At 42.8% G+C, this 27,579-nt stretch overlaps 1 protein-coding gene across 1 annotated transcript in view; it reads left to right on the top strand.

Annotated features, from left to right (window-relative positions):
* Positions 1-6,266: 6,266 nt before the first annotated feature.
* Positions 6,267-27,579, top strand: part of LOC143282564 (uncharacterized) — a 54,348-nt gene continuing 33,035 nt past the window's right edge. Inside the window, exons 1-7 of the mRNA XM_076588253.1 lie at positions 6,267-6,316; positions 8,102-8,253; positions 8,788-8,883; positions 12,199-12,355; positions 14,805-14,850; positions 18,632-18,787; positions 24,792-24,847. Of these exons, the coding sequence (XP_076444368.1) occupies positions 6,267-6,316; positions 8,102-8,253; positions 8,788-8,883; positions 12,199-12,355; positions 14,805-14,850; positions 18,632-18,787; positions 24,792-24,847 (713 nt within the window). The remainder of the gene's footprint in view (positions 6,317-8,101; positions 8,254-8,787; positions 8,884-12,198; positions 12,356-14,804; positions 14,851-18,631; positions 18,788-24,791; positions 24,848-27,579) is intronic.

Below are 27,579 nucleotides of genomic sequence, written 5' to 3'. Positions count from 1 at the left end.
TGTGTGTGTGTGTGTGTGTGTGTGTGTGTGTGTGTGTGTGTGTGCATAAGTGTATGTGTGTGTGAGTGTGTGTGTGTGTATGTATATATATATATATATATATATATGTGTGTGTGTGTGTGTGTGTGTGTGTGTGTGTTTATCGAGGGGTACCTGTCTAAGTGCCTAATCAACAAACCAACCAATTTTACAGAAGAGCAAACTGAAAGTTGTCAATGCACTTACAATATTTTAAAACCATTAACGTTTTCATGTTTGCTACCAGTCGAAAAAATCATTCCATTTCTGTTAAGTAATTAATGAGGTTTTATTCAGTCTGCATCTTAATAGTTGTATAATTAGAAATCATGTAAACTATATTGAGATAAAGTTCTTTATGCATTCCCGTTGAGATACAGAGGCGCACATGTTGTCCTGCATAAAGGCCGTCGCCAGCATTCCACGCTTATTCCCAGGCAGCAAGAAAGGTCAGGGTACACACACAATCTTCCTGATAGCCGTAAAAAACCATGTTGCAGGTGGCTTGAGGCAGAAGCAGCCACCAATCGCTGTAGCGAAAAAGCCGTATCTCAAATTAAGGCCCAGGCAATAGCAAAGATTCCCCAGCAGTCACGGACTGAACAACCTTCTGTCCTTGACGTTGGATGGCCTCGTTGGCAAACGTTCTCACAACACGTGCATAAATATGGTATAATGAGAAACGGTTCTGCAGCAGTGAGGAAATACTGGTCATTAGGGCCACATCATTTGCTTCCACTGAGTTCCATCTCCACAGGAGGGTAGACCATCTAGCTCTACTTCATATAGTCACATTACAGTTGTATATATCATATTTAGGTTAAAAAAATGTAAACGATTGATTTTCACGTAAATATAAACAAAACAAAATCCAATAGTGCAGTTATGTGTTTTGATGTCCATATACAGCACTTATAATGTAAAACAAATGTTGTCATTGAACAGAACTGATACAAATTAGTCGCAAAAGTAGTGCATTCTCATTCTCTCTCTCTCTCTCTCTCTCTCTCTCTCTCTCTCTCTCTCTCTCTCTCTCTCTCCACGTGTGTGTATGTGTGTGCGTGCGTGCGTGCCAGTGCGTGTGTGTGTGTGTGAGAGAGAGAGAGAGAGAGAGAGAGAGAGTGCAGGAGACGCAGAATCCAAATACAACAATCAGCAAAAAAAAATTCTTGTAATTTAACAGAACGAAAAGACAAACGAATCAGTCATTAAAAAAAAAGCATGCAGCAATGTGGTTAGTGTGTATGTGAGGGTGGTAAGTGGGCCGGGCGAATGTGTGTGCGTGTGTGTGTGTGTGTGTGTGTGTGCGTGCGTGCGTGCGTGTGTGTGTGTGTGTGTGTGTGTGTGTGTGTGTGTGTGTGTGTGTGTGTGTGTGTGTGTGTTTAATTGAAAAAAAAAATCAACCAAACAAGTCAGTCTAAACAATCACGCAGTTGTGAACTCTGCCCCTGTCCCTCTGTCTCTGTCTCTCTATCTGTGTGTGTGTGTGTGTGTGTGTGTGTGTGTGTGTGTGTGTGTGTGTGTGCACGCGCGTGTGTGTGTGTGTGTGTGTGTGTGTATGAGAGATACGGATACGGATACGGATGTTTTATTCATATAAAGGCCATTGCCCCTCATGAAGGGGTACAATACATAAACAAGCACAGTCACTGAAGAAAATCATGAAGTTGCAACAGATCTGAAATGCAATGCCTTGTACAAGTATATTGACAGATTCCTTATGACGCTTTCTTTTTCAGATGCTAGAAGTAGACTTAAACGAAATTGACTGGGATATCTATAAAAAGCAGGTGGGATATATCGTACTCTCAAACTGGTTAAAGCAGGACAACATAAAACAAAATGCAACTCATCTTCATTTCCACTTTTGCACAACGGACACATTAAATCAACTGCAGAATGTTTCCTGTAACGATAATAATGCTGAGAAATTTCTGAAATACCAAAACGAAATCTTGTCATAATAAATTTTAAGTGTCTGTCTAAGCTCATACGCAGGTAAATCTTAACGTCATGACCAGTACAAAATGTCCTATATACGCAAAACCTATCACTATTATTCACATGAAAATTCCACTCTTGCCATCTGCACGCAATCAGTCTATCTTTAAGGTCACACAAAAATAATCTGACATCTTGCACACCTTGATTTTCCCATACAAAACCGAAACCAAACTGATACAACTTACAACGAACTTTTGAAACCCAATTTCTTTTACCTTTTGCATCCAAGTCAGTTAACATTGCATAAGCTTTCCGTGGCAACCTGCAATCATTCATTTTTGTTAATTTAATCCAGTAACGAATACAAATAAGTACAGAGTTAATATAAATTGGGTATCTATCAGTTTCTCCGTAAACAAGGTCATTTGGTGTTTTTAAATCAACCCCTAACATTTTCTTCAATGAAAACAAATGAACTTTCTCACAGTGACGTGCAGCATCATCAAGGCCCCAAAGTTCAGCCCCATACTGTGCAATAGGCTGGACCTGGGAATCAAATAATTTCAAAAATATAGACAAACTATTATTACTCAAAGTACGTAGTTTTCGCATTACGCATAACGCAGCATTCTTTGCTTTTCCTGTCAGGTCAACACATGCTGAGGTAAAACTAAGTTTGGTGGAAAACAAAATACCTAAATATTTATATGCATTTACCACTGGCATTTCTACATTGTTGTAAGTCCATTTTTCTCTTGCAGATAAAAACCCACCCTTTCTAAATACAACTATATTACTTTTGTTTAAATTTACCTTTAAATCAAGAGAAAAAGCTGCCCGCTGTAAACTATTTAACTGTGTTTGCAGTCCAACGACTGTTTCAGATAAGAGCGCTACATCATCAGCTAGTAACAAAATAAAAAGCTCAAAGTAATCGATTGTAAATAGAGCGCCATGTTTTCCATTTTGAATAACTTCAATAGCTAGTTCATTTATAAAAAGTGAAAATAAGATAGGACTGCATACATCACCTTGTTTTACGCCATACGTGCACCTGATAGAGTCAGTTAATCTGGCTCCACTCCTTATCTTAACTATAACATTATTATACATACTCTTTATACAGTGGTATAACTTACCATTTATTTCGTTTTTTAAAAGGATAGACCAGAGAATTCGTCTATTTATAGAATCGAATGCTTTCTCAAAATCTATAAATGCAACATATAATTTTCGGTCCAAAGAAAACTGTTTTTGAATTAAAGCTAGCAAGGTAAACATGTGGTCAATTGTAGAGTAGTTTCTTTTAAATCCAGCTTGATGTTCCCCGGTTATATCATTTTCTTCAACCCACTCTTGTAGACGACGATTAATAACTGTACTGTATACTTTACTACTGATATCACATAACGTAATGCCTCTGTAATTGTTGGGATTATTAACATCCCCTTTTTTGTACAAAGGAAGTACAATACCTTCAGACCAGCTCTCCGGGAAAATACCTTTCTGAAACAAAGCATTGAAAAACACAACAAAGAAATCTACAATAAAGTCACCCGCATTTTTATATAACTCTCCAATAATCCGATCTGGGCCAGCCGCTTTCTTATTCTTTATTTTTCTAAATGCAAACAACACTTCTTCTTTAGAAATGGGACGATTAAAATAACTGTCAGTATCATCGGTCTCTAATTCTTCTTCTGGCAGGGTTTCTTTCTCATATAAATTCCTGAAGTGTTCAAACCAATCATCTAAACTAATACTATTGCTAACATATTTTTTCTTCAATGATACTGAATGCACAGTTTCCCAGAATTGTTTTTGATTACTTATAGAGGATACTAATTTATCTAATATAGCATTCTGATATTCTTTCTCTTTCCATTTAATCAAGTGTTTATATTCTCTGCGTGCAATACAAAATGCATTTTGGTCACTGACATCACCTGTACGACGTGCTGTTCTGTACAACTTTCGTAAGTTCGTTCTTGTTGCTCTACATTCCTTGTCGTACCAGTCGTCTGTATTTTTATCTGATCCTATACTACATTGTTTATTCATACATGCGGCATTTTCTGTGATACATTTGTTAAAGATTTCCAAAGCTTCATTAATGTTATGGTCGATTAAACTAACAGCCAATTCTAACATTTTATGTGTTCTGTCAGATTTCATTGATTTAGTAAATGTTTCAGCTAGCTCATCTTTCCACACAAACTTATTAATAATTTGTTTCTCTTTACGGATTTTTGGGCTGTTGTGTTTGTCTGAGAATTGTACACATAATTCAAGTGGCATATGGTCTGAGTCAAATCTATCCTTAACATTAAGTAGACAGCGTGAAGACCAAGAAGCAAACATGTCATGTGACATAAGAAAATAGTCATTCACACTGCTGCCAGAATCAGTGATGAATGTGTAGCAACCTTGGCGGTCGCCATTACACGCACCATTCAATATTGATAGACCAAATGTAGTACACAAGTTTAGTAAGCGTTTTCCATAATTATTTAAACATTTGTCTTGAGAATTTCTATTGACACTGACTGGGTAACTTCTGTGTAATGAACTAAAAGTATCATCCTCAATAACATCAGGGGTAATGTTGGAAGTTCTACAATTCAAATCACCAGAGATGATAATGTAAACATCATTGAATTTAAGTAAACAGTCTGATAAACAATCTTCCAATAAATCAATGCCATTGTCAACATCAAAATAGGAATAAAAAGGTGATCCTTCAGGTGGAACATACACACATACATACAATATATCCTTTAAAGTGTCCAACATAGCTTTGTCAATCAGAAATATCAGAACATTAGCATATTCATTATCAATACAACGAATAGAAGGGGCGAATGCTTTTTTGATAAGACAGATAACGCCACCTGAAGATCGACCATGTTTAGAAAACTTAATTGCGGACTTATGAAAACACAAATAATCAGTAAATAAATCGGACTGGAAGTTCTCCAGAAACGTTTCAACCAAACAAATCAAGTCAAAAGAACGAATGTATGACAAGAAATTTCTGTCTCTTAATTTAGAAAACAAGCCATTGATATTCCAATGCAAAATGTATAAAGGTTTATTTACAAACACACCAAAACGAGAAAAAGTTTGCTCAAAATCAAACCCGGCCCCCGTGTTTACACGTTCAGCGTCATTCATGTTCCTCTCAGTTGCACACACGTCGCTGACACTGTCACTGTCACGAATTTCAGACATATTTGCACGTGCAACCGAGCTGCCAAACACAGGGCTCACTACCGGTGTCGTTTTTTCAACTGTTCCCTTTGACATCACATGAAAAGGACTATTTACATGTTTTTTGAAAACATTATCATGGGAGGAGCGGCCAATGTCCTATCTTATTTCTTTCAGATTATCGTCATTGTCCACAGTGAACCTCTTACCATCGATAATAAGATGGTCAAATACCATTGATGCCCTTTTGTTCGCATTTCTGGCACTCTTCAAATGTGGCAACAACCTTCTTCTAATTTCCCGCACCCTCAGAGAAAAATCTTCCCCAATAAACAGTCCACTGCCCCGCAATTTACCTTTGGCACGCAGTACCTCAAGCTTGTCCTTGTAGAAGGTGCAGCAGCCGATCACAGGGGAGTTGGGCTTGTTGCTCAGGCGGTGAAGTCGGTCGAAGGGGACGTCGTTGGCCAGCTCCAGCTTGTCCGTGAAGAACTCTCTGACCGTAGCCTCGAGGTCTTCTGCCGTTTCACCCTCAGCTCGCTGGAGTCCATGGATGATCAGGTTGTTCCGCTTGGACCTGCATTCCATGTCATCTGCCTTCTTCTCCATGTTCTCCATCCTCTTCTCAAGGTCAGAGTTTTTCCCTTTCAAGTCCGTGTTTTCCTCACGCAGGCAGGCACATTCTTCTCTGAGGTCCTTGATTTCATTTTGTAGCATGGCGCAACTTTCTTTCACTCCTCTCATGTCGTCCTTCAGAGAGTGGAGCATGGACATGACGTCTGTAAGAGTTGGGTCCTTGCTTGGGGTTCCACTCACACTGGCACGAGGAGAAGCTGAAGACTGACTTTCCAGCCGGGTCTGCTTCATAGTAGTTCGATCGCGTGGTCCGGGGTTCGACTCGATGTCACCACACTGAGACAGTAGCAAACTGCCCCAGAACAAAAACGAGAGGAGCAAACCAAACACAGCACCGTGTGTCATGGTCTTCATTCTCAGTCCATGTTGCCGGAATTTTGACCTCGATCGCTTCGTCATGAAAAAAATAAATATAAAAACAAAGAGTCCACATCGTCGTCTAAAGTCAAGACTTTCCGATGGCATGGTTCCTGACGATGACCTATGCAGCCAATGAAGACGCAGGGATGTTTATATCGCTGGCAATTAAAGAATTTAGTGAGAGCTCACATTACATGCTGCTCGTAGGCTGAGCTTCGTTTCTTCCCCCCCAGAGAGAGAGAGAGAGAGAGAGAGAGAGATAGAGAGAGAGAGAGAGAGGGACAATGACAATCATTTCAATGTCCAATCAGCAATGAAGCCCTTCGGACACTGGGGCATTACAAACAATCGTGAGCACAATTCCAGAAACTGGCACACACATCTCTGCACCACCATCTCACCTCTCCGTCTCACCATACATAAACCTGCATTTACCTGCAAGCAAAACATGCATGAACTCGTAAGCACAACATACACATACCCAAGAGCAAACCACGCACGTACTCGCATGCAAAACATGCACGTCTCCGCAAGCTCATACAACGCACTCACACTTCCCCTCCCTCTTTCTCCTCCTCCCCCTCTCCCCCGCCCCCCAACACACACACACACACACACACACACACACACACACACACACACACACACACACACACACCCGCGCGCGCGCGCGCGCGCAAATGCACTTTCTTTTTTTTCTAATTTGTATTGCTTGCAGTGTATTTTGCCAGATCTTGTATAACATGTTCATTGCTACAGGATATAATTTTTATGTACGTGTTTGGTCAGGAATCTGACAAGTTAATTCTAAAATACCACAGTTTTGACAGATATCCTTATATGCTGAGCAGTGGGAAAAAAAAGAATTCCATTTAACCAGGTGGACAAACAGCGTCTAATTCTGTTTCACGTAGGAACAATGCCTTTAGTTCCTTTATCCACTAACCCTTAACCGAAATCTAATTAAGTTATCTCCATGCCATTTGTTTGTAATGAAAGTAAAGTAGTTTTCTGTTTGGATTTCTGTTTCTTTTTTTAAAGAACTTCTGAATGCCAGTTTTGCTTATAACAGGGAGTAAGTCTAGTTATTATTATATTCAGCAAGAAAAGCATTATTCCTAACCAACGCCATAGCTAAGCCACACAATGCCAAGACCATTTCGACACAGAATGGTGTGCACATTTGACACCCACTTGATACGACCAGATTCGCGTTGCATTAGGAGCATTTCATACGCATGTCTGCTCAGTCTTGACACAAGCTGCTTGAGAAGCCTCAACCAGTATCTGATGCATTTAACTGATGTTCTAATGTACAGAGGATATCTACCGATTTCTCCATATACTAATTTATTTGATGCATGTAGGTGAACGCTCAGAAATCATTTAATAGCGAATGTATGAACTGTTTCAGTTTGTTTGCATTCTTCTTCTATGCCCCAGATTTCAGCTGTATACGTCAAGACTGGTTCGATCTCTGTGTCAAAGAAATTTCAAGAACTAGATTCTGTCATGTGTGTGTGCTGGAACACACGTGTTGTGTTGGTTGTGTGTGTCGGAACACTCGTGTTGTGTTGGTTCTGTGTCATGTGTGTGTCGGAACACTCGTGTTGGTTCTGTGTCATGTGTGTGTCGGAACACTCGTGTTGTGTTGGTTCTGTGTCATATTGTGTTGGTTCTGTGTCATGTGTGTGTCGGAACACTCGTGTTGTGTTGGTTCTGTGTCATGTGTGTGTCGGAACACACGTGTTCTGTTGGTTCTGTGTCATGTGTGTGTGCTGAAACACACGTGTTGTGTTGGCTCTGTGTCATGTGTGTGTCGGAACACACGTGTTGTGTTGGTTCTGTGTCATGTGTGTGTGTGCTGAAACACACGTGTTGTGTTGGTTCTGTGTCATGTGTGTGTCGGAACACTCGTGCTGTGTTGGTGCAGAGACCGCACACTGGAGGGACCAGTCCAAAGCATCAACCTGACCAGAGGTCACCATTATGTCTTTGAGGGCTATGCCAAACTCCTCAACGACGTGCCTGGCAAAATTTGGCAGACTTTCAAGGTGGTGGTGCAAATCAATCTGGTCGGAATCGGTAGGTGGTCATCAGCCCGTGGCAGGCTGAAAGACAGTGTTGTGTGTAGTGTGTCGTAAACTTTGAACAGGTCGTTTTTATCAACTCTTTGTGTTGCCTCGCTCTTCTTCATCTCTTCTTCATGGTTGTGTTAACGTTTCGTGTGGTTGTTGGCTTATGTGTTATCATCATCATCATCATCATCATCATCATCATCATCATCATCATCATCATCATCATCATCATCATCATCATCATCATCATCATCATCATCATCATCATGGTGTTGTGGCTGTTATATCATCCTCAGCGAATGTGGTGTAGCATATATGGATTTGTCCGCACGCTCTGACACCTCCTTGAAACTGAAACTGGTTGTAATTGTAATGATAACAACAGCAACGATGATGATGATAATAATAATAATAATAATGATAATGAAAAAACAAATCTTTTTATGCTGTGGTGATGTCCACTTGCAAAGTCTGTCTGTGCATGTTTTTGATTCATTTCTGTCCGTGCATGTGTTTGCGTGTGCACACACTGCTGTTGCAGAGAAGAAACAGAGCTACATCATCGCCTACCGTGCATTTTGCCGTGTTGAGAACGGCTGGATTCGGCTCAAGGGCAGCATTGACGCCCCAATGTTAGGTAATCTCTCCTGATGTACACTACATGCTGCATTGGTTGGGTAATGGTGGGTGGTCGATACATCAGGGTGGTGGTGCACTGGATGGTTGGGTGTATGGGTAGATAAATTGTTGGGTGCACCGGGTTGATGGGTAGATAAGTTGAGCGTGCACTGGGTGGATGGGTATCTAGATAAGTTGTTGGGTGCACCAGGTTGATGGGTAGATAAGTTGATGGGTGCATTGGGTGGATGGGTAGATAAGTTGAGTGTGCACTGGGTGGATGGGTATCTAGATAAGTTGTTGGGTGCACCGGGTGGATGGTTAGATATGTTGTTGGGTGCACTGGGTGGATGGGTAGATAAGTTGTTTGGTGCACCGGGTGGATGGGTAGATAAGTTGTTGGGTACACCGGGTGGATGGGTTGATCAATGGTTCGGTGCACAGGGTGGATAAGTAGATACGTTGTTGGGTGCATTGGGTGGGTGGGTAGTTAAGTTGTTGGGTGCATTGGGTGGGTGGGTAGTTAAGTTGTTGGGTGCATTGGGTGGGTGGGTAGATAAGTTGTTGGGTGCATTGGGTGGGTGGGTAGTTAAGTTGTTGGGTGCATTGGGTGGGTGGGTAGTTAAGTTGTTGGGTGCATTGGGTGGGTGGGTAGATAAGTTGTTGGGTGCACTGGGTGGATGGGTAGATAAGTTGTTGGGTGCACTGGGTGGATGGGTAGATAAGTTGTTGGGTGCACTGGGTTGATGGGTAGATAAGTTGTTGGGTGCACCGGGTTGATGGGTAGATAAGTTGTTGGGTACACTGGGTTGATGGGTAGATAAGTTGTTGGGTACACCGGGTGGATGGGTTGATCAATGGTTCGGTGCACAGGGTGGATGGGTATCTAGATAAGTTGTTGGGTGCACCAGGTTGATGGGTAGATAAGTTGTTGGGTGCACTGGGTGGATGGGTAGATAAGTTGAGTGTGCACCGGGTTGATGGGTAGATAAGTTGTTGGGTGCACCGGGTTGATGGGTAGATAAGGTGTTGGGTGCACTGGGTGGATGGGTAGATAAGTTGAGTGTGCACCGGGTTGATGGGTAGATAAGTTGTTGGGTGCACCGGGTTGATGGGTAGATAAGGTGTTGGGTGCACCGGGTTGATGGGTAGATAAGTTGTTGGGTGCACCGGGTGGATGGGTAGATAAGGTGTTGGGTGCACCGGGTTGATGGGTAGATAAGGTGTTGGGTGCACAGGGTGGATAAGTAGATAAGTTGTTGGGTGCACTGGGTGGATGGGTGGATAAGTTGTTGGGTGCACCGGGTTGATGGGTAGATAAGGTGTTGGGTGCACCGGGTGGATGGGTGGATAAGTTGTTGGGTGCACCGGGTTGATGGGTAGATAAGTTGTTGGGTGCACTGGGTGGATGGGTAGATAAGGTGTTGGGTGCACCGGGTGGATGGGTGGATAAGTTGTTGGGTGCACCGGGTTGATGGGTAGATAAGGTGTTGGGTGCACCGGGTTGATGGGTAGATAAGTTGTTGGGTGCACTGGGTGGATGGGTAGATAAGTTGTTGGGTGCACCGGGTGGATGGGTAGATAAGTTGTTGGGTGCACCGGGTTGATGGGTAGATAAGTTGTTGGGTGCATTGGGTGGGTGGGTAGATTAGTTGTTGGATGCACCGGGTTGATGGGTAGATAAGTTGTTGGGTGCACTGGGTGGATGGGTAGATACGTTGCTGGGTGCACTGGGTGGATGGGTAGATACGTTGCTGGGTGCACTGGGTGGATGGGTGTCTAGATAAATTGTTGGGTGCACCGGGTTGATGGGTAGATATATTGTTGGGTGCATTGGGTGGATGGTTAGATAAGTTGTTGGGTGCATTGGGTGGATGGTTAGATAAGTTGTTGGGTGCACCGGGTTGATGGGTAGATAAGTTGTTGGGTGCATTGGGTGGGTGGGTAGATAAGTTGTTGGGTGCATTGGGTGGATGGGTAGATAAGTTGTTGGGTGCACTGGGTGGATGGTTAGATAAGTTGTTGGGTGCACTGGGTGGATGGGTAGATAAGTTGTTGGGTGCACCGGGTTGATGGGTAGATAAGTTGTTGGGTACACTGGGTGGATGGGTTGATCAATGGTTCGGTGCACAGGGTGGATAAGTAGATAAGTTGTTGGGTGCACTGGGTGGATGGGTAGATAAGTTGTTGGGTGCACCGGGTGGATGGGTAGATAAGTTGTTGGGTGCACCGGGTGGATGGTTAGATAAGTTGTTGGGTGCACCGGGTGGATGGTTAGATAAGTTGTTGGGTACACTGGGTGGATGGGTAGATAAGTTGTTGGGTGCACCGGGTGGATGGGTAGATAAGTTGTTGGGTACACTGGGTGGATGGATAGATAAGTTGTTGGGTGCACTGGGTGGATGGATAGATAAATTGTTGGGTACACTGGGTGGATGGTTAGATAAGTTGTTGGGTGCACTGGGTGGATGGGTGGAGGGTAACTACCTACATGGATGGAGGAAGGGACAATTACGTGGCAGGTTACGCCCACTTCCAAGCTGGCTGGCTGGCTGGCTGGTTGGTTGGTTGATTAGTTGGTAGGCTGGTTGGATAGTAGGTTGGTGAGTTGGTTGGATGGTTGGTTGGTTGAAGGGAGCATGGATGTATGTCTGAATGACTTGTTGAGTGGGAGGGTTAGTTGGTTGGCAGGAGGGTGAGTTAGTGAGTAAGTGACGGGCTGGTGGAAAGATGGATGAGTGAGGAGGTCGGAAGGACGAACGTTTGAACGGTGGGTGTCGTATTACTTTATCTGACCCACCGCCCGACTGGCTGACTGAGCGAGCGAGCGACTGACCAATTGACTGACTTACTGACAGACAGACAGACAGACAGTCCGACCGACCGACCGAACGACTGACTGGCCGACTGACTGACTGAACTGACGGACGAACGGACCGACGGACCGAATGACTACAGACTGACCGACAGACTGATTGACTTACTGACAGACAGACAGACAGACAGACAGACCAATTTATCAACTGACTGACTGACTGACTGAAGAACGGACGGACGGACTGACGAACGAACGAACGAACGGACTGACTGACTGACTGACTGACTGACTGACGGACGGACTGACGGACTGACTGGCGAACGAACGGACGGACGGACTGACTGACGAACGAACGGACGGACTGACTGACTGACGAACGGACGGACGGACGGACTAACTGGCTGACCGGCTGACCGGCTCGCTGGCTTACAGACCGACCGACCTACCGACGGACGGACCGACCGACTGAGTGAGTGACTGACTGACTGACTGAGGGGTACGGTGTTGGCCCTGCAGAACCCTCCAGTGCTGAACTGTCCATCCGGGGGCCCGGCCTGGGGGTCAGCTTCCTGCTGGACAACGTGACGCTGCACGAGGTTCCGGAGAACCCCAACTGGATGGCTGAGGCCCACACCAACATTGAGGCCCACAGGAAGTCCAACGTCAACTTCCGGTCAGCACACTTCTCTGCTCACTTTTTGCCGCTTTTTTTCCCCTGTCTGTGACTCTATTTTTTCTGACTGTGTCTACGTTTCTCTGCCTGTGTCTGTTTCTCTTTCTGGGTCTCTGTTTTCATTTCTGTGTCTCTTTCTATTTTCATTTTCTTGCGTATGTCTCTGTTTCTCACTCTGTGCCTCTGTTTCTCTTTCTGTATCTCTGTTTCTCTCTCTGTACCTCTGTTTCTCTCTCTGTACCTCTGTTTCTCTCTCTGTGTCTCTGTTTCTCACTCTGTACCTCTGTTTCTCTCTCTGTACCTCTGTTTCTCTCTCTGTGTCTCTGTTTCTCTCTCTGTGTCTCTGTTTCTCTCTCTGTACCTCTGTTTCTCACTCTGTGTCTCTGTTTCTCTCTCTGTATCTCTGTTTCTCTCTCTGTACCTCTGTTTCTACTTCCGTGTACCTGTTTCTATGTGCCTCTTTCTTTGCCTGTGTCTCTGTTTCTTTGCCTGTATCTCTGTTCCTCTTTCTGTCTCTCTGTTTCTCTTTCTGTCTCTCTGTTTCTCTTTCTGTCTCTTCGTTTCTCTGTCTGTATCTCTGTTTTCCTTCTTGTATCTCCTTTTTTTTCTGTCTGTGTCTTTGTTTCCATTTCAGTGTCTCTGTTTCTCTCTCTCTGTATCTGTTTCCCTTTTCACGTTTCTGTTTCCTTTTTCGATCTGTCTGTTTCTCTTTCTGTGCCTCTGTCTTTCGATCTTTCTGTTTCCTCTCTGTCTTTCTGTTTCTCTGTTCGTGTCTCTGTTTCTCTGCCTGTGTCTGTTTATCTTTCTGGGTCTCTGTTTTCATTTCTGTGTCTCTTTCTATTTTCATTTTCTTGCGTATGTCTCTGTTTCTCACTCTGTGCCTCTGTTTCTCTTTCTGTGTCTCTGTTTCTCTTTCTGTCTCTCTGTTTCTCTTTCTGTCTCTCTGTTTTCCTTCTTGTATCTCCTTTTTTTCTGTCTGTGTCTTTGTTTCCATTTCAGTGTCTCTGTTTCTCTCTCTGTATCTGTTTCCCTTTTCACGTTTCTGTTTCCTTTTTCGATCTGTCTGTTTCTCTTTCTGTGCCTCTGTCTTTCGATCTTTCTGTTTCCTCTCTGTCTTTCTGTTTCTCTGTTCGTGTCTCTGTTTCTCTTTCTGTCTCTCTGTTTCTCTTTCTACCTCCCCATTTCTATATTTTCTTTCTCTTTCTCTTTTTTTTTCTTTTATTGTGTCTTTTGATGTTGTTCGTCATTCTGTACTTATGTGCTTGTGAACGGCGCCAAACTATCACTGTCTATATATATATGATAGTCAGTCGTGTCTGACTATGACCATCAGAACAGCAGAGGAGGCAACTGCTGTTCCGACTATCTGGGCTAGAATTTGATTATAGTGGAGAGTGTCTCTCCCAAGTTACATCCCCGCTCTCTCGGCCAAGAGGGTTTTAGGACAGTCGGCGGTGGTATTGTTCCCAAAGGCCAACCAGCCCACAAGGCTGCAGCACTAAGAGCCAGTGCAATTTTGCCTCCTATTTTAAGTCATAGTCCTTCACAAAAGACTAAGCTGTAAATGATTTCCCATTGACTGGAGAAACCATTGATAATACAGCTCTCACTTTGCTGTAGGCCCAAATGTCAATCACACACACAGTCACTGTCTAATTTCTGTGTGAATCACACACTGTCATTGTCTATGCTCTGTGTCAACCACACACACTGTCACTGTCAATTACCTTGTGTGAATCACACACACCGTCACTTGCAAGTTCTCTAACTAATTTTGGCTGGATGTTTAACAAAAGTTCTCTCTCTCTCTCTCTCTCTCTCTCTCTCTCTCTCTCTCTCTCTCTCTCTCTCTCTCTCTCTCTCTCTCTCTGTACGTGTGTGTGTGTGTGTGTGTGTGTGTGTGTGTGTGTGTGTGTGTGTGTGTGTGTGTGTGTGTGTGTGTGTGTGTGTGTTTAAACAAATTCATTGAACAAATCTATTTATCTCTCCCTGATTAATATCTTGCGTCGCATTCGATTTATTTCAACACAGTTTGAAGTTACATATGACTAGAAATGTTTCATCAAACACATAATTATTTTGACACACCTTAAATTCATATATGACGAAAAACTTTTCTCGTCAAATGCATATTACATATATTTATTTTGACACACCTTAAAGTTATGTATGACGAAATTATTTCTTTTTCAACAAATATAGATATATATTTTTGCACAGCATGAAGTTATCCATGACGGAACATGTTTTTATTCCATCAAACAGCATAAAGTTATAAATGACAAAAAACAACAAACAAGCAAACAAACGAAAAAAAAAAGACAAAAAAGGACTTTGTTTCTCATCATAGATTATTTTGACACAGCATGAAGTTATGTTTATTTTTAAGTTTATTTTTCATCAAACATAGAAATATGGATAACTATTGTGTGTAATGCTTTCTTTTCAGCTTGATTCTACCACCCGGATTGAGTAAAAAGGCTCTTACCCTGGAGGTAATAACTGAATTCTGATGATGATGAAAATGAATACAGTAAAATAAATCATGGATGAACAATGACATAATTTAACACTAATGCCATTGACTCAACGGAAACATGGATGGACAATGGCATGATATGACACTAATGCCAATGACTTAACGGAAACATGGACGAACAATGGCATGATATGACACTAATGCCAATGACTTAACGGAAACATGGACGAACAATGGCATGGTATGACACAAATGCTAATGACTTAACGGAAACGTGGATGGACAATGGCATGATATGACACAAATGCCAATGACTTAACGGAAACATGGACGAACAATGGCATGATATGACACAAATGCCAATGACTTAACGGAAACATGGACGAACAATGGCATGATATGACACAAATGCTAATGGTTAAGATGAAGCATGATTGAACAAAAGAAACGACTTGACACTAATGCTAATGAAACAAAACGGTGCACGGTGACCAAAATCAATTACTAGACACTGACGTTAATGACTAAAATGACGCATGATGACCAAAGGGGATGACTAAACACCCATGTTAATGACTAAAATGACGCATTATGTCCAAAGGAAATGACAAAACACTGACGTTAATGACTATAAAGATACATGATGACCAAAGGGAATGACTAAACACTCATGTTAATGACTAAAATGACGCATGGTGACCAAATGAAATGAATAACATTCATGTTAATGACTAAAATGACGCATGATGACCAAAGAAAATGACTAAACACTGACGTTGATGACTAAAGTGACGCATTATGTCCAAAGGAAATGACAAAACACTGATGTTAATGACTAAAAAGATACATGATGACCAAAGGGAATGACTAAACACTCATGTTAATGACTAAAATGACGCATGATGACCAAAGGAAACGACTAAACACTCACGTTAATGACTAAAATGACGCACGATAACCAAAGGAAATAACTAAACACTGACGTTAATGACTAAAATGACGCATGATGACCAAAGGGAATGACTAAACACTCATGTTAATGACTAAAATGACGCATGATGACCAAAGGAAACGACTAAACACTGACGTTGATGGCTAAAATGACGCATGGTGACCAAATGAAATGAATAACATTCATGTTAATGACTAAAATGACGCATGATGACCAAAGGAAATGACTAAACACTGACGTTGATGACTAAAGTGACGCATTATGTCCAAAGGAAATGACAAAACACTGATGTTAATGACTAAAAAGATACATGATGACCAAAGGATATGACTAAACATTCATGTTAATGACTAAAATGACGCATGATGACCAAATGAAATGAATAACATCCATGTTAATGACTAAAATGACGCATGATGACCAAAGGAAATGACTAAACACTGACGTTGATGACTAAAATGACGCATGATGACCAAAGGAAATGACTAAACACCCTCGTTAATGACTAAAATGACGCACGATAACCAAAGGAAATAACTAAACACTGACGTTGATGGCTAAAATGATGCATGAGGACCACATGAAATGACTAGACACAGATGTTAATGACTAAAATCATGCATGATGACCAAAGGGAATGAACATTCACTGATGTTAATGACTACAGTGAGGCATGGACAGATCAAGGAGTGATGATGATGATGATGATGATGATGATGATGATGATGACTACAATGAGGTATGGATAGATCAAGGTGTGATGATGATGATGATGATGATGATGATGATGATGATTACAATGAGGCATGGACAGATCAAGGTGTGATGATGATGATGATGATGATGATGATGATGATGATGATGGTGACTACAATGAGGCATGGACAGATCAAGGAGTGATGATGATGATGATGATGATGATGATGATGATGATGATGATGATGATGACTACAGTGAGGTATGGACAGATCAAGGTGTGATGATGATGATGATGATGATGATGATGATGACTACAGTGAGGTATGGACAGATCAAGGTGTGATGATGATGATGATGATGATGATGATGATGATGGTGACTACAATGAGGTATGGACAGATCAAGGTGTGATGATGATGATGATGATGATGATGATGATGGAAACTACAATGAGGTATGGACAGATCAAGGTGTGATGATGATGATGATGATGATGATGATGATGATGACTACAATGAGGTATGGACAGATCAAGGTGTGATGATGATGATGATGATGATGATGATGGTGGTCACTACAATGAGGTATGGACAGATCAAGGTGTGATGATGGTGATGATGATGACTACAGTGAAGTATGGACAGATCAAGGAGTGATGATGATGATGATGATGATGATGATGGTGATGATGATGACTACAGTGAAGTATGGACAGATCAAGGAGTGATGATGATGATGATGATGATGACTACAGTGAGGTATGGACAGATCAAGGTGTGATGATGATGATGATGATGATGATGATGATGATGATGATGGTGACTACAATGAGGCATGGACAGATCAAGGTGTGATGATGATGATGATGATGATGATGACTACAATGAGGTATGGACAGATCAAGGTGTGATGATGATGATGATGATGGTGACTACAATGAGGCATGGACAGATCAAGGTGTGATGATGATGATGATGATGGTGACTACAGTGAGGTATGGACAGATCAAGGTGTGATGATGATGATGATGATGATGATGGTGACTACAGTGAGGTATGGACAGATCAAGGTGTGATGATGATGATGATGGTGACTACAGTGAGGTATGGACAGATCAAGGTGTGATGATGATGATGATGGTGACTACAGTGAGGTATGGACAGATCAAGGTGTGATGATGATGATGATGATGATGGTGACTACAGTGAGGTATGGACAGATCAAGGTGTGATGATGATGATGATGATGATGATGATGATGATGATGATGATGATGATGACTACAATGAGGTATGGACAGATCAAGGTGTGATGATGATGATGATGATGGTGACTACAATGAGGCATGGACAGATCAAGGTGTGATGATGATGATGATGATGATGATGACTACAGTGAGGTATGGACAGATCAAGGAGTGATGATGATGATGATAATGACTACAGTGAGGTATGGACAGATCAAGGTGTGAATATGATGATGATGATGATGATGATGATGATGATGATGACTACAATGAGGAATGGACAGATCAAGGAGTGATGATAATGACTACAGTGAGGTATGGACTGATCAAGGTGTGATGATAATTGCTACAATGAGGTATGGATAGACCAAGGAGTTATGATGATGACTACAGTGAGGTATGGACAGATCAAGGAGGTGTGATGGTGATGATAATGACAATGAAACATGGACAGATCAAGGAAGAGTGATGGTGATGACTACAATGAGGATTGGACAGATCAAGGAGGTATCAATTCGTGCAGACTGATCCAAATTCGCTACATTACATTTGATTAGAATTTTGTGTCATATTACCTCTTCCACTGTGCATACACACGCACAAACGCACAGACACACAGAAACACTGACAAAACACACTATCGCAACCCCCTCGCACATATGCACATGTACGCGCATACACATACAGACACTCACAGACACACACAGACACAGACAGAGACACACACGCACTCACACACACACACACACACACACACACACACACACACACACACACACACACACACACACACACACACACACACACACACACACACAGAGTACCTACTGAAATCATATGAGACAAGTATACTCTCAAACTCAGTTGGACTTACTCACACACATACGTTCTCGTTCCTCAGATTTCTTTGAAGAAACATTTGTTCGCCTTTGGTGCCAAGATAGAGGAATATGAGCTAGTCGAAGAACCAAGGAATTTGTACACAGACCTTGTGTACAACTTGTTCAATTGGGCAACCGTTCAAGCTTACAAGTGGAAGTTTAACCTTGGAGGAAGGGTAAGGATCCACCTGTGAGTGTGCGTGTTATGTACCTGAATGTGTGAGTGTGCGTGTTATGTACATGAATGTGCGAGTGTGCGTGTCTATGTACATGAATGTGTGAGTGTGCGTGTCTATGTACATGAATGTGTGAGTGTGCTTGTTTACGTACATGAATATGTGAGTGTGCGTGTTTTTGTTCATGAATAATGTGAGTGTGCGTGTTTATGCACATGAATGTGCGAGTGTACGTGTTTATGAACATTAAAGTGTGAGTTTGCGTGTTTATGTACATGCATGTGTAAGTGTGCGTGTCTATTTACATGATTGTGTGAGTGTGCGTGTTTATGTACATGAATGTGTGAATGTACGTGTTTATGAACATGAAAGTGCGAGTGTACGTGTTTATGTACATGCATGTGTGAGTGTGCGTGTTATGTACATGAATGTGTGAATGTGCGTGTCAATGTACATGAATGTGTGAGTGTGGTTGCTTACGTACATGAATGTGTGAGTGTACGTGTTTATTTACATGAATGTGTGAGTTTGCGTGTCTATGTACATGAATGTGTGAGCGTGCGTGTCTATGTACATGAACAGGTGAGTGTGCTTGTTTACGTGCATGAATAGGTGAGTGTGCGTGTCTACGTACATGAATATGTGAGTGTGCGTGTTATCTACATGAATGTGCGAGTGTGCGTGTCTGTTTGCATGAATGTGCGAGTGTGCGTGTCTACGTTCATGAATGTGTGAGTGTGCGTGTTATGTACGTGAATGTGCGAGTGTGCGTGTCTATGTACATGAATGTGTGAGCGTGCTTGTCTATATACATGAATGTGTGAGTGTGCTTGTTTACGTACATGAATGTGGGAGTGTCCGCGTTTATGTACATGAATGTATGAGTGTGCGTGTTTATGTGCATGAATGTGCGAGTGTGTGTGTGTGTTTGTGTAAATGAATGTGTGAGTATGCGTGTTCTCATTCATGAATGTATGGATGTGCATGTATAAGTGCATAAATATATGAGTGTGCGTGCTTATGAACATGAATTTGTGGACTGTGCGTGTCTGTGTTCATGAATGTGTGAATGTGTGTACATGAATGAGTTCGCTAGCATCCCCTTTTTTGTATGTCCGGCGAGCAGAGTCAGGCAAAATCCACAGACATCCGCACCGTACATCAGTATTGTCAAGATCTTCCATTCAAAAGCATCTTTAAAAAAAGAGACTAATTCTACATCCCCGAGCCTGGAAATGCATCTTAATGTACCTACTGTGCTTAAGCTGCTTGCTCACTAGTCGCCCGAGCAAGTGAAAACTTGCTAGTGACATTTAGCCCTTAATATTTATGTGTTCACCACCTCGATGAAGTCATCACCATGTTTCCACAGCTCACACTCGACCAGGAATCCTCCTTTGCGAAAAACAGCACAGTTAAGTTTGGATAAGTTTTCGTCCATGTCACAATCACCAGCGAAAGAAATTCAAAACGTTTATCGGTTTTGGAATCCAGCAGTTGGGTCAGAGGTCAGGTCTACATAATATGCAACAAAATCAACAGAAATGTTAACAATATCTGGTGATAGCTGGACGCCATGTATACTTTTTGTGTGTGCAAAGGGTCCATTCAATAATTACGAATATAGATAAAATGGGTGAAAGCACGCATCCATGTCTTACCCCACTGGGACACTCGAAAAACTATGCAATACTGTCACACTCAAGAACACACATATTTGTAGATACTGGTCAAAATATGGAGCAAAATTTTCCACTAGTGCCTGCCTTACGTAAAACTGTACACAAAAGTGCTCTCAAAAGCTTTTCTTAATTCTACAAAACAATCATACACCTTCAATGAATTTTTCAAGAAATATTTCTGAACAGCTGTTTGCAAAACCTAAATGTTAGATTAGTAGAATAACCCGCGGGAAAAGAAAACGAAAACACCTAGTACCTCATCAGCCTTAGGCTGACATCAGCCCAGCTAGAACATGGTTATTTAGATTACGAGAGAACAAATTTCCGGTAGTGCTCTAGAGCCAACCTGTACGGTAGATGTCAGGATTTTCTGGATCACACACTCTATGAAGTGGCACAACAATGACTCATGACCAAGCACTTTGGTAAGTACCAGAATCAGAAATACAGTTAAACAACTGAACAATGACTATAAGTACCTATGTTTAACTCTCTCCATACGAACGACGAAAGAGACGACGCTAACAGCGTTTCACCCCAATTACCATCATCAAAATATTGCAAGCGGAAGGCTCTTATACTGAAGAGGTGAATGTTGACAAAGAATACCACAATTCTGACGACGGAAGCTAAAGGTTGGGTCATTCAGACACCCACTGGACATCCGAGGGGTCTGTGTAGAGGAGAAGAGAGGACTGGCCGTACTGAGTGAGTTAACAGTTTTTCAACATGCCCGCGAATACACCATCAGGCCCTGGGGAGTTATTCACATTTAAAGCATTCGTTGCGGACAGGGTTTCCTGTGCACTGACTGGTTTGTCTGTCGGTTGCGGATAGGACTTTCTATGCACTGACTGGTTTGTCAAGACAGAGGTGTTGCAGAATTTCATCAACAAATTAGTGAAATTGTTCCTGGTCTCTGACATTGAAAGCAGGTTTAAAATGGTTGAACTGGTGTTCACTGCTAATGTCAGGCCATCTGTGGAAAGAGCAGCGAAGTGATTTCACTTCACCAAAGCCCATTTTACAGTCTGCAGCTTTTGACTGCAAGCTGGCAATTTGTCTCTTTATTTTCTTCATAAATCTGTACTCTTTTCTACACTAGACAAACTAATCTTTGTAAAGCTCTGGTGTGAACACTTTTGTATCTTCTAAACAGTGTTTTCCACTTTATTGTATTTTCATGTTAGCTATTCTACACTCTGCGTCAAACCTCGGCCCAGTTCTTGTGTTCATGCAAGCTGCTACTTGGAGAAGGCCAATACAAAAACAGACGACATCTGCGTACCCAGTCATACAAGAGTACAGTGGCTTCTGTCACGGCTAATTCAACCTGTGTATTGTTTATGGCTTCACAAAACAAAGACGCCTTTGTTTCGTTCCACGGTAGCTTTTCAACACAACTGCTTGCCAGACCGACACTTTCACTCACCGCACTCTGAAACTACCTAAGGTCGTCTGGCAAGCACTTGGATTGAAACCTTTCTTCACCACCAGGTGGGCACCAGTAGGAAGATCACTTTATGCTACAATATAGTCTATAGTGCTACATCCTGATCATCTCACATTGCTACACAGTAGTCTATAATGCTACAGCCTGAATAGTCTACAGTGTTACCACCTGATCAGCTCACAATGCTACACAGTAGTCTATTATGCTACAGCTTGAGTGGCACACCTGAAGCTACATACTAATCCGTAGTGCTACACCATGATTGGCTCACTTGAAGTTACGTAATAGTCTATAGTGCTGCAGCCTGATGAACATACTCGATGCTACACAACAGTCTATAGTGCTGCAGCCTGATCAGCTCACCTGATGCTACAAAATAATCTATATGCTACAGCCTGATTGGCAAACTTAAGGCTACACAATAGTCTACAGTGTCACAACCTCGTGAGCTCACTTGATACTACATAATAGTCTACAGTACTACAGCCTGATCGGCTAACTTAAATGCTACAGAATAGTTTACAGTGCTACAGATTGATTGGCTAACTTAATGTTACACAATAGTCTATAGTGCTACAGCCTACTCAGCTCACTAATTATTTGTATGGTGACTGGTGTGTGTGGTGTTTGAGGTGTGTGTGGTGTGGTGTTTGAGGTGTGTGTGGTGTTTGAGGTGTGTGTGGTGTTTGAGGTGTTTGAGGTGTGTGTGGTGTGGTGTTTGAGGTGTGTGTGGTGTGGTTTTTGAGGTGTGTGTGGTGTGGTGTTTGAGGTGTGTGTGGTGTGTGTGGTGTTTGAGGTGTGTGTGGTGTGGTGTTTGAGGTGTGTGTGGTGTTTGAGGTGTTTGAGGTGTGTGTGGTGTTTGAGGTGTTTGAGGTGTGTGTGGTGTGGTGTTTGGTGTGTGGTGTGGTGTTTGAGGTGTGTGGTGTGTGTGTGGTGTGGTGTGTGTGGTGTGTGGTGTGGTTTGTGTGTGGTGTGTGGTGTGGTGTGTGTTGTGTGTGTGGTGTGGTGTGTGTGTTGTGTGTGGTGTGGTGTGTGTGTTGTGTGTGGTGTGGTGTGTGTGTTGTGTGTGGTGTGTGGTGTCTGATATGTCTAGTGTGTGTGGTGTGTGTTGTGTGTGTGGTGTGTGGTGTGTGTTGTGTGTGGTGTGTGGTGTGGTGTGTGTGTGGTGTGTGTTGTGTGTGTTGTGTGTGGTGTGTGTTGTGTGTGTGGTGTGTGGTGTGTTGTGTGTGTGGTGTGTGTTGTGTGTGGTGTGTGTGGTGTGTGGTGTGTGGTGTGTGTGGTGTGTGGTGTGTTGTGTGTGGTGTGTGGTGTGTGTGGTGTGTGTGGTGTGTGGTGTGTGTGGTGTGTGTTGTGTGTGTGGTGTGTGGTGTGTGTTGTGTGTGGTGTGTGGTGTGTTGTGTGTGTGGTGTGTGTTGTGTGTGTTGTGTGTGGTGTGTGGTGTGTGTGGTGTGTGTTGTGTGTGGTGTGTGGTGTGTGGTGTGTGTGGTGTGTGTTGTGTGTGGTGTGTGTTGTGTGTGGTGTGTGGTGTGTGTTGTGTGTTGTGTGTGGTGTGTGGTGTGTTGTGTGTGGTGTGTGTGGTGTGTGTTGTGTGTTGTGTGTGGTGTGTGGTGTGTGGTGTGTGTTGTGTGTGGTGTGTGGTGTGTGTGGTGTGTGGTGTGTGGTGTGTGTGTTGTGTGTGGTGTGTGGTGTGTGTGGTGTGTGTTGTGTGGTGTGTGTGTTGTGTGTTGTGTGTGGTGTGTGTGGTGTGTGGTGTGTGTGTTGTGCGTGGTGTGTGGTGTGTGGTGTGTGTGGTGTGTGTTGTGTGTGGTGTGTGTTGTGTGTGGTGTGTGGTGTGTGTTGTGTGTGGTGTGTGGTGTGTGTTGTGTGTGGTGTGTGTGGTGTGTGTTGTGTGTGGTGTGTGGTGTGTGTTGTGTGTGGTGTGTGTGGTGTGTGGTGTGTGGTGTGTGGTGTGTGTGGTGTGTGTGGTGTGTGGTGTGTGTGGTGTGTGGTGTGTGTTGTGTGTGGTGTGTGTTGTGTGTGGTGTGTGTGTTGTGTGTGGTGTGTGTTGTGTGTGGTGTGTGGTGTGTTGTGTGTGTGGTGTGTGGTGTTTGTTGTGTGTGGTGTGTGGTGTGTGTGGTGTGTGTTGTGTGTGGTGTGTGGTGTGTGTTGTGTGTGGTGTGTGGTGTGTTTTGTGTGTGGTGTGTGGTGTGTGTGGTGTGTGGTGTGTGGTGTGTGTTGTGTGTGGTGTGTGGTGTGTGGTGTGTGTGGTGTGTGTTGTGTGTGGTGTGTGGTGTGTGTTGTGTGTGGTGTGTGGTGTGTGTTGTGTGTGGTGTGTGTTGTGTGTGGTGTGTGGTGTGTGGTGTGTGTGGTGTGTGTTGTGTGTGGTGTGTTTTGTGTGTGGTGTGTGTTGTGTGTGGTGTGTGGTGTGTGGTGTGTTTTGTGTGTGGTGTGTGTTGTGTGTTGTGTGTGGTGTGTGTGGTGTGTGGTGTGTGTGGTGTGTGGTGTGTGTGGTGTGTGGTGTGTTGTGTGTGGTGTGTGGTATGTGTGGTGTGTGTTGTGTGTGGTGTGTGTTGTGTGTGTGGTGTGTGGTGTGTGTGGTGTGTTGTGTGTGTTGTGTGTGGTGTGTGGTGTGTGTTGTGTGTGGTGTGTGGTGTGTGTGGTGTGTGTTGTGTGTGGTGTCTGGTATGTGTGGTGTGTGTGGTGTGTGTGCGGTGTGGTGTTTGAAGTGTGTGCTGTGTGTGGTGTGGTGTGGTGTTTGTGGTGTGTGTGGTGTTTTGAGGTGTGTGTGTGTGTGGTGTTTGAAGTGTGTGGTGTGTGTGGTGTGGTGTGTGGTGTGTGTGTGTAGTGTGTGTGGTGACTGGTGTGTATTGTGACTATTGTGTGTGTGCAGTTCGATCCAGACTTCAGCCGGGCCACTAACGCCACGAGAGTTCTTCGGGAAAATGGGTTTGTTACACTGATACAGAGATTCAAAGACTGAAAGAATCTAATGTTAGACCTCCGGCCTGTACACATGATTTATTAGGTGCACACACATGACCGCAAAAAGAAAAGACAATGAGTAAATAAATCAAATAATGCCAGAAGTTTAAACACAGCACATTTGCTGAAATAAAAATAAGGGTTATTTGTCCAAACTTAACATCCTTCTACAAGTTCTTCCCTTCTCTTGAACGCATAGAATATGTCTCTCAGCGGTCTGTAGACATCACAGCGTGGCAGAAAATGAAATTCATCCTCTATTTGGTCACAGAAAGGACATGTCTTTACGTTATCGCAGTAACGTTTATTATCTTTCAGATCATTTATTCCAAGTCTTAACTTTACAAAGTTTACCTTGAACTTGTTTATTGTTAACCGTATAAAGTAAGGTTCTGACTGTAACCACACTGATTTATATATATATATATATATATATATATATATATATATATAAAGAGAGAAAGAGAGAGGGAGACAGACAGACAGGGAGAGACACAGAGAGACAGACAGAGAGAGAGAGAGAGAGAGAGAGAGAGAGAGAGAGAGACAAAGAAAACCAACTGTGTATTTGGCTGTGGTAAAGATTATATATATATATATATATATATATATGTCTAGACTAAGGGATAAGGTGAAAGTGTAGGTGTGTGTGGTTAGGGTAAGGTGTAGGTGTACATGAGACCACTGCAGTTAAAAGTAGGGCTGCTCACTAAAACAGCAAAAGTAAGTGGAGAATTGTTGATTTAATCAGTCAAACATAGCTTCGTTTTCAAGCTTCCAGAATCCATAAGTGGCTCAGTTAAGAACGCCAGCTGTACCAAGCAAGAATAAACGAAATCAGAATAGTGTATCGGTTCCAGAAGACTCGTACCGTACCAGATCCACAGAGGAAGTAATCGTGGTACGAGTCAAATCGTACCTGGAGTAGAATGTGTTAAATGGGTGAAGATCACTACTGTTAGTGTTTTGATAACAGTGTCTAGAGTTAGGGCTAAGGTGTAGCTGTCTGTGATTAGGTTTTGATATTGGTGTCTAGAGTTGGGGATGAGGGGTAGGTGTTTGTGATTAGGGTTTTGATATTGGTGTCTAGAGTTGGGGATGAGGGGTAGGTGTTTGTGATTAGGGTTTTGATATTGGTGTCTAGAGTTGGGGATGAGGGGTAGGTGTTTGTGATTAGGTTTTGATATCGGTGTCTAGAGTTGGGGATGAGGGGTAGGTGTTTGTGATAAGGGTTTTGATATTGGTGTCTAGAGTTGGGGATGAGGGGTAGGTGTTTGTGATAAGGGTTTTGATATTGGTGTCTAGAGTTGGGGATGAGGGGTAGGTGTTTGTGATTAGGGTTTTGATATTGGTGTCTAGAGTTGGGGATGAGGGGTTGTGATTAGGGTTTTGATATCGGTGTCTAGAGTTGGGGATGAGGGGTTGTGATTAGGGTTTTGATATTGGTGTCTAGAGTTGGGGATGAGGAGTTGTGATTAGGGTTTTGATATTGGTGGTGAGGTGTAAATGTCTGTGATTAGGTTTTGATATTGGTTTCTAGAGTTGGGGATGAGGGCTAGGTGTTTGTGATTAGGGTTTTGATATCGGTGTCTAGAGTTGGGGATGAGGGGTTGTGATTAGGGTTTTGATATTGGTGTCTAGAGTTGGGGATGAGGGGTTTTGATTAGGGTTTTGATATTGGTGGTGAGGTGTAAATGTCTGTGATTAGGTTTTGATATTGGTGTCTAGAGTTGGGGATGAGGGGTAGGTGTTTGTGATTAGGGTTTTGATATCGGTGTCTAGAGTTGGGGATGAGGGGTTGTGATTAGGGTTTTGATATTGGTGTCTAGAGTTGGGGATGAGGGGTTGTGATTAGGGTTTTGATATTGGTGTCTAGAGTTGGGGATGAGGGGTTGTGATTAGGGTTTTGATATTGGTGTCTAGAGTTGGGGATGAGGGGTTGTGATTAGGGTTTTGATATCGGTGTCTAGAGTTGGGGATGAGGGGTAGGTGTTTGTGATTAGGGTTTTGATATTGGTGTCTAGAGTTGGGGATGAGGGGTTGTGATTAGGATTTTGATATTGGTGTCTAGAGGTGGGGATGAGGGGTTGTGATTAGGATTTTGATATTGGTGTCTAGAGTAGGGGATGAGGAGTTGTGATTAGGGTTTTGATATTGGTGGTGAGGTGTAAATGTCTGTGATTAGGTTTTGACATTGGTGGTGAGGTGTAAATGTCTGTGATTAGGTTTTGATATCGGTGTCTAGAGTTGGGGATGAGGGGTTGTGATTAGGGTTTTGATATTGGTGTCTAGAGTTGGGAATAAGGTGGAGATGGATCTTGTGTCTTTGAGCCTCAACACCCAAGGTGTCACAAAATCATACAACCCCCCTGAAAATTATACAGAATAAAACTATGAAATTAAAGCTGATTAATTTAGATTACAATGAAAAGAAAAACAAAACAAAACAAAAAAACCCTCCCAACTTCTCATAGTGTTTGAGAATACTGGTGATGATCGTGACAATAATGATGACGACGATGACGATGACGATGATAACGATGACAATGATGATGGTAATGATGGTGCTGGTGATGATGGTGATTATGATGATGATGATGCCGATGATACTACTACTACAAACAATAAGCAGACTTGTATAGCGCAGTACCCCCAATCCAAATGGGCTCACCGCGCTTTACAACAAAATATGCAAT

This window comes from Babylonia areolata, chromosome 5, assembly GCF_041734735.1.
Source record: "Babylonia areolata isolate BAREFJ2019XMU chromosome 5, ASM4173473v1, whole genome shotgun sequence".
NCBI classification, from domain to species: Eukaryota; Metazoa; Mollusca; class Gastropoda; order Neogastropoda; family Buccinidae; genus Babylonia; species Babylonia areolata.
Note: the sequence above shows the minus strand (reverse complement) of the source record. Positions and strands in the feature narration are given on the sequence as shown.